This window comes from Stegostoma tigrinum, chromosome 11, assembly GCF_030684315.1.
Source record: "Stegostoma tigrinum isolate sSteTig4 chromosome 11, sSteTig4.hap1, whole genome shotgun sequence".
Classification (NCBI taxonomy): domain Eukaryota; kingdom Metazoa; phylum Chordata; class Chondrichthyes; order Orectolobiformes; family Stegostomatidae; genus Stegostoma; species Stegostoma tigrinum.
In genome coordinates this window covers 22086978-22094953 of record NC_081364.1, presented here as the reverse complement: position 1 = coordinate 22094953, position 7976 = coordinate 22086978, and the positions used below count along the sequence as shown (strand labels likewise).

The 7976-nt window shown below is 65.6% G+C and overlaps 1 protein-coding gene across 3 annotated transcripts in view; it reads right to left on the bottom strand.

The window, feature by feature from the left end:
- LOC125460144 (POC1 centriolar protein homolog A-like) overlaps window positions 1–4676 on the bottom strand; it is a 136175-nt gene extending 131499 nt beyond the window's left edge. For all 3 annotated transcript variants that reach the window (XM_059649643.1, XM_048547270.1, XM_059649644.1), the window contains exon 1: window positions 4595–4676. In XM_059649643.1, the coding sequence (XP_059505626.1) occupies window positions 4595–4609 (15 nt within the window). In that variant the 5' untranslated portion in view covers window positions 4610–4676. The remainder of the gene's footprint in view (window positions 1–4594) is intronic.
- Between the last annotated feature and the right edge of the window lie 3300 nt (window positions 4677–7976).

Genomic DNA, 7976 nt, shown 5'->3' with positions numbered 1-7976 from the left:
CGGCGGGTGGCGATTATGTGGGGGCGGGGCGACCCAGCTCGCGCACCCCCCACCCCCCCCCCCCCTACCCTCCCCCCACCCCCCCCCACCCCCCTCCCCCCCCCCCCCCACTCCCCACCCCCCACCCCCCCCCCACCCCCACCCCCTCCCCCCCCCCCACCCTCCCCCACCCCCACCTCCCCCCACCCCTCCCCCCCCCCCCCCACCACCCCTCGACCCCCCCCACCCCCTCCCCCACCCTCCCCCTCCCCACGACCCCCGCCCCCCCATCCCCCCCACCCCCGCCCCCCTCCCCCCCACGCCCCCCTCCCCCTCCCCCGCCCCCTCCCCCACCCCCCTCCCCCCCGCCCCCCTCCGCCCCACGCCCCCCAGCCCCCTCCCCGCTCCCGCCCCTCCCCCCCTACCCCCACGCCCCCTCCCCCTCCCCCCCCCCCCCCCTCCACGCCCCCCTCCCCCCCCACTCCCCCTCCCCCTCCCCCACCCCCCCCTCTCCCTCGCCCCCGCCCCCGCCCCCTCCCCCCTCCCCCTCGCCCCACCCCCCCCTCTCACGCCCCCCGCCCCCCCCCTCCCCCCTCCGCTCGCCCCCCCCCCCCACTCACGCCCCCCCTCCCCCCCACTCCCCCCGCCCCCCTCGCCCCCCCGCCCACTCCCTCCCCCCTCCTCCCCCACCTCCCCCCTCCCCCCGCCCACCCCCCCTCACTCGCCCCCTCCCCCCACTCGCCCCCTCCCCCTCCCCCCCCCTCCCCCCCCCAGCCCCCCCTCGCCCCCCCTCCCCCCCCCACCCCCCCTCCACCCCGCCCCCTCGCCCCCCGCCCCACCCTCCCCCACCCCCCACCTCCCCCCTCGCCCCTCGCCCCCTCACGCCCCCCGACCCCGCCCCACTCCCCCCTCCCCCGCCCCCCCCCACTCGCCCCCCCCCCCGCCCCCCTCGCCCCGCCCCCCCTCCCCCCACTCACGCCCCCCACCCCCCACGCCCCCCTCCCCCCACTCACTCCCCCCTCCCCCCCAACTCCCCCCTCCCCCGCCCCACCCCCCCACTCACTCCCCCCTCCCCCCCAACGCCCCCCCTCCCCCTCCACCACCCCCCCACCCTCTCGCCCCCCTCCCCCCCAACTCCCCCCTCCCCCTCGCCCCCCCCCCCCACTCACTCCCCCCTCCCCCCCAACTCCCCCCACCCCCTCCACCACCGCCCCCCACTCCCTCCCCCCCTCCCCCCCACTCCCCCCTCCCCCTCCACCACGCCCCCCCACTCACTCCCCCCTCCCCGCCCACCTCCCCCCCTCCCCCTCCACCACCCCCCCACTCTCTCCCCCCGCCCCCCCAACTCCCCCCCACGCCCCTCCCCACCCTCGCCACTCACGCCCCCCTCCCCCCCAACTCGCCCCCGCCCCCTCCACCACCCCCCCACTCACTCCCCCGCCCCCCCAACTCCCCCCTCCCCCTCCACCACCTCCCCCCTCTCTCCCCCCTCGCCCCCCAACTCCCCCTCCCCCGCCACCACCTCCCCCACTCACTCCCCCCTCCCCCCCAACGCCCCCCTCGCCCCCTCCCCCACCCCCCGCACCACTCACGCCCCCCTCCCCCCCAACGCCCCCCGCCCCCTCCCCCACCCCCCCACGCACTCCCCCCTCCCCCCCACTCCCCCCTCCCCCCCACTCCCCCGCCCCCCAACTCCCCCCCTCCCCCTCGCCCCCCTCCCCCCTCCCCTCGCCCCCACGCCCCCCACTCTCCCCTCCCCCTCGCCCCCCTCCCCCGCCACCCTCGCCACCCCCACGCCCCTCCCCTCCCCCCCCTCCCCCACCCCCCACGCACGACCCCGCCCCCTCCCCAACCCCCCCTCTCACTCCCCCCGCCCCCACTCACTCCCCGCCCCATCCCCCACTCAGCTCGCCCCCCTCCCCCCCAACTCGCCCCCTCCCCCACGCTCTCCCCCCTCCCCCCCACTCGCCCCCGCCCCCACTCTCGCCCCCCGCCCCCCCTCTCGCCCCCTCGCCCCCCACCTCGCCCCCGCCCCCTCGCACGCCCCCTCCCCACTCGCTCGCCCCCTCCCCCACTCACTCGCCCACTCCCCCCCACTCGCCCCCGCCCCCCCTCACTCCCCCCGCCCCCCCTACTCCCCCCTCCCCCTCGCACTCCCCCCTCCCCCCAACTCGCCCCCTCCCCCTCCCCCCTCACTCCCCACTCCCCCTCTCCGCCTCCCCCCGCCCCCCCTACGCCTCCCGCCCCCCTCCCCCCAACGCCCCCCTCCCCCCTCCCCCAACTCCCCCCGCCCAACTCCCCCCGCCCCCTCACCCACTCACTCCCCCTACGCCTCCGCCCCCCTCCCCCCCAACGCCGCCCTCCCCCTCCCCCAACGCCGCCCGCCCCCCCCTACTCCTCCCGCCCCCCACTCGCCCCTCCCCCTGCCCCCCAACTCCCCCTGCCCCCCACTCGCCCCTCCCCGCCCCCCACTCGCCCCCGCCCCCTCCCCCAACTCCGCCCTCCCCCCAACTCCGCCCGCCCCCGCCCCCAACTCCGCCCTCCCCCCAACGCCGCCCTCCCCCGCCCCCCAACGCCGCCCGACCCCCTACGCCTCCCTCCCCCCACTCGCCCCGCCCCCTCCCCCCAACTCCCCCTGCCCCCCTACGCCCCCCTCCCCCGCCCCCCAACGCCTCCGCCCCCCAACTCCGCCGCCCCCCCAACGCATCCCTCCCCCGCCCCCCCCAACTCTCCGCCCGCCCACTCGCCCCCGCCCCCTCCCCCCACTCCCCCCGCCCCCGCCCCCCACTCCCCCGCCCCCCGACGCCCCCATGGCCCCCCGCCCCCGCCCCCGCCCCCCCGACGCCCCCCCGCCCCCCCCGACTCCCCCCTCCCCCTCCCCCCAACTCCCCCTCCCGCCCCCCCTCCCCCCGCACTCCCCCCGCCCCCTCCCCCACCCCCCCACTCTCGCCCCCCGCGCCCCCAACTCGCCCCCTCCCCCACCCCCCCACTCACTCCCCCCGCCCCCTCCCCCAACCCCCCACTCACTCCCCCCTCCCCACTCACTCCCCCCCGCTCCCCCACCCCCCCACTCACTCCCCCCTCCCCTCCCCCAACCCCCCCCACTCGCCCCCCGCCCCCACTCGCTCCCCCCTCCCCCCTCACTCCCCCCTCCCCCCCTCACTCGCCCCCTCCCCCCCAACGCCCCCCGCCCCCCAACGCCCCCCGCCCCCACTCACTCCCCCCGCCCCCCACTCCCCCCGCCCCCACGCACGCCCCCGCTCCCCCACTCACGCCCCCCTCGCCCCCCAACTCCCCCCTCCCCCTCCCCCAATGCACTCCCCACTCCCCCATCTCCTCCTCCCCCCGCCCCCCAACTCCCCCCTCCCCCCTCCCCCACTCACTCCCCACTCCCCCAACGCCTCCTCCCCCCGCCCCCCGCCCCCCAACGCCCCCCTCCCCCCGCCCCCACTCGACTCCCCACTCGCCCCAACTCCTCCGCCCCCCGCCCCCCGCCCCCCAACTCGGCCCGCCCCCCGCCCCCCAACTCCCCCCCGCCCCCCGCCCCCAACTCCCCCATCCCCCCGCCCCCACTCACTCCCCACTCCCCCTACGCCTCCCGCCCCCCTCCCCCCAACGCCCCCCTCCCCCACGCACTCCCCACGCCCCCACTCGCCGCCGCCCCCCGCCCCCCAACTCCGCCCCCCCTCCCCCCTCCCCCCAACTCCTCCCTCCCCCCCCCCGCCCCCAACTCCGCCCTCCCCCCACGCGCCCCTCCCCCTCCCGCCCACTCCCCCCGCCCCCCAACTCCTCCCTCCCCCCACTCCCCCCTCCCCTCCCCCCCCGACTCCCCCCATTCCCCCCTCCCCCCGACTCCCCCCTCCCCCTCCCCCCCCGACTCCCCCCTCCCCCATCCCCCCTCCCCCCCGACTCCCCCATCCCCCCTCCCCCCCCGACTCCCCCATCCCCCCTCCCCCCCGACTCCCCCCATTCCCCATCCCCCCTCCCCCCCGACTCCCCCCATTCCCCATCCCCCCTCCCCCCCGACTCCCCCCATTCCCCATCCCCCCTCCCCCCTACGCCCCAGTCCCCCTCCCCCTACTCCCCATCCTAACCCCTACTCCCCATCCTCCCCCCCCTACTCCCCATCCTCCCCCCTACTCCCCATCTCCCCCCTACTCCCCATCCTCCCCCCCTACTCCCCATCCTCCCCCCTACTCCCATCCTCCCCCCCTACTCCCCATCTCCCCCCTACTCCCCATCCTCCCCCCTACTCCCCATCTCCCCCCTACTCCCCATCCTCCCCCCCTACTCCCCATCCTCCCCCCCTACTCCCCATCCCCCCCTTCTCTCCCCTACTCCCCATCCCCCCCTTCTCTCCCCTACTCCCCATCCCCCCCTTCTCTCCCCTACTCGCTCTCACCCCCTCCCCCCCCCCCGCCCCACTCCGTCGCCTACTCCCTTCCCGCTTTGTCTCCCCTCCTTCGTTCTCCCCCCCGCCCCCCCAACCCATCCACTTCCAAACACGCGGGTTTGCCGTAGGCCTCGGCCGCTTGGCAGGTCCTGGCTTCCCCGGAACCCCAACGGGGAATGAACCTGAATAATGTGGGGTTGGGGGGTCGAGCAGGATACCTACCAGTCCGGTGCTCATCTTGTCTCCTGGGCTAGAGTCAGGGCCACTACCGACCAGGTCCAACGCTCCCGCCGTCTCCCTGGTTACCCCGCCGCCGCCGCCAGGCCACACCCCTCCCTGCCTTAAAGGTACAGGTCACATTCCAGTCTGCCGATTTATACATCAGTTACTGACAAACATCTCAAACCAGAAATTGAAACAAAGGTTGCTCTTGTGGTACTGCTCGAACAGTGGTACCTGCTCCAAAACATTTCTGGACAGTTCGATGAGAAAATGTTCAGAAGACCATGGGCCAAGTGCTGAACAATGGGATTAGAATAAATGGATGTTTGATAACCAGTATGGGCATAATGCGCAGAAGAGTTTCTTTCTGTGCTGTAAATTCTCTACCTATCTATCTAAAATTTGCCTCTGAAGGGGCCTATAGCAGCATAGTGTTTCCTACGTTCGGGCCAGGTAGTTCAGCTTAAAATTCCAGCTGTCACACAAAGCAGACCATAACATTTCTGAGCAGCTTGATACTTTGAAGTTATGTTTTCCTCCAAGTTACCTCTCATAACGAGGAAAAGTTTCTTGTTAGCACATTGAATGAATCAGAGGATGAAGTGGATCTAGGGAACAGTGTAATTCCAAGCCAGCGTAAAGTAGTGCTTTTGGAGAGAGAGGTCGAGAGTGTGCATATGGCGACGCATGAAATTGAGTGTGGATCCGAGGATGCAGCGAGAATAGCTGTGTGGAACATTGAACATCACAGAAATATCTGTGGTCCCGGATGGCTTCAAAACACAAAGGATGAAACTTGAGTTGGAATCCACATGGGATAAGTAGAGCTGGAGGCAGTCACCTCCAGTGGGATGTCGGCACCAAACACCCTCCCCTCCCTTGTCAGCCTTCTGCAATGACCATTCCTTTTGGAACACTTTGTCCACTCTTCCTTCACTCCCACCAAGCCCCCAGAGTCTCACGGCACCTTACCCTGCAACCGTTTACTTTCTCCCGCCTCAGTATCCAAGGGCGCAAACGCACCTTCCAGGTGAAACAGCGCTTTACGTGCACTTCACTCAATTTGATCTACAGCATTCGTTGCTCACAGTGTGGTCTCCTCTACACTTGGGAAATGAAGCACAGACTGGGCGACCACATCGCAGAACATCTACGTTCGGCCTGCAAAAATAAAACCTGATCTTCTGGTCACCCGACTCTTCAACACATCACCTTGTTCCATGACCAACATCTCTGACTCAGGCTTGCTGCAGTGCTCCTGAAAAACTCAGTACATGTTGGAAGAACAGAGCCTCATATTCCCCTTGGGAACTCTATTGCTTTTGAGACTCAGCACTGACTTCAACAATGTTAGGACTGGAGGCAACTTCTCCCCTGTCCTTATCCTAACCTCCACACAGCAGGCCTTGTTAACACATGGTCTGCTACACACACTGCCAATGGTTAGCCACTAATAGCCCACCATGCATTCTCCCAGGCTGACTGTTATCCACTCCTTTGTCTGTCCAAATGTTCTTGTCTGTCTTTGGGCTATATCTCCACTTATTGTTTACTCCTTACTCTGTCCCCCCACCATGTCTTCTGCAAGAAAATGGAGCATCAATGAGGCGAAGAATGTCATGGATAGCACGTTTAGTGAGCTGGTCACACCATCACTGAGACTATGTCGACAGAAAAGAGTTGAGTGACCACGAGGAAGACAAGTAAGCACAGGCAGCAGTGTTGTAGTCACCGGTGGCCTTTCCCCTCTCACATCCATGTACCGTGTTGGATACTGTTGGGGAGTGGATGGGTGTGGCCTTTCAGGGGAAAGCAACAGCAGCAGCCAGATCTGTGACACCACAATTGGCCTCTGTTTTACAGCATGGAGGGTCGAAGTATAGGCATGCTGGGGACTCTGTAGTCAGGGGCACAGATAGGTGTTTATATGGCTGTCAGCAAGAGTCCAGGATGGTGTGTTCCCTCCCCAGTGCCATGGTCAATGATGTCCCTGAGCGGGCACAGGATATTCTGAAGGGGGACAGTAAGCAGCTCGAAATAGTAGTACATACTGGTACTGATGACATAGGCAAAATGAAATTAGGTCCTGCGTAGGGAATTTAGGACGTTAAGTAGAACGTTGAAAAGCAGATCCTCTAGGGTTACACTTACAGAATTGTTCCCTCTGCCATATTAGTGAGGCCAGAAATAGGAATATAATACAATTGAAAGGCATGGAAAAAGAGAGATGGTTTCAGATATCCGGATCATTGGGATCTCTTCCAGGGGAGGTACAAGAAGGATGTGTTGCTGTTAAAGTGGAGGGCACCAATATTCTTTCATGGAGATTTGTTAGCGCCATTTGGAGGGTATAAACTAGTGTGGCAGAGAGGTGGGAAAACCAGAGCAGTCGGTCAACATGTGGAGTGTTTGAGGAGGAGAGGAGCTAAATCAAGTAAATCAAGGAGGAACGATAGACAGGATCAATTTTGGGGGAAGACTGATGACAATGTATTCAGCAGGAACTGGAAAAATTGGATTGAGGGCAGCTGTTTGCAGGTAAATCCACATCTGAAATAGGATTCTTTTAAAAGCCAGTTGACTAGAGTTCAGGACCAGCTTGTTCATGTGAGGATGAAAGCTAAGAATGGCAAGATTCAGGAACCTTGGATAACAAGATATGTTGTAAGTTTAGTTAAAAAGGAAGAGGAAGCATGTGTAAGATTTGGAAAACTGAGAGCAAACAAGGACCTTGTGGAGAATAAAGAAAGCAGAAAGGAACTTAACAGAAGAAATTAACAGGGCTAGAAGGGGCCATGAAATGCCCTTGGTAAGTAGGGTTAAGGAGATTCCCAACAGTATTTTATATGTATATTAGGAGCCAGAAGTACCTAGGCAAAGGGTAGGTTCATTCAAGAACAAAAGAGGGCATTAAGATGTAGAGCGAAAGGAATTGGGTGAGGTCCTTAATAAGTATTTCACAATGGTACTCGTCAAAGATAAAGGCATGGATGATGGTAAGTTTAGAGAGGGGTTTGTTGATGCATTGTTTGTTGATATTAAGAAGGAGAAGTTGTCATGAAAAACATTAAGGTAGAAAAGACTTCAGTGCCTGATGAAATTTATTCCAGGATACTGAGGGAAGCAAGGGTGAAGGTTTCTGGCACCTTGACAGAGATGTTTGTATGGTCTTTAGCCATTGACAAGGTCCCAGAAAACTGGGGAATAGCCAAAGTTGTTCCTTTGTTTAAGAAGACAGCAGGACTAATCCAGGAAATTATAGGCTAGTGACTGTTACATCAATGGTATAGAAATTAATGGAGAAAATTCTTAGAGACAGCATTTAATTACATTTGGAGAGCAATAGACTTATTAGGGATAATCAGCATGGCTTTATGTGGGG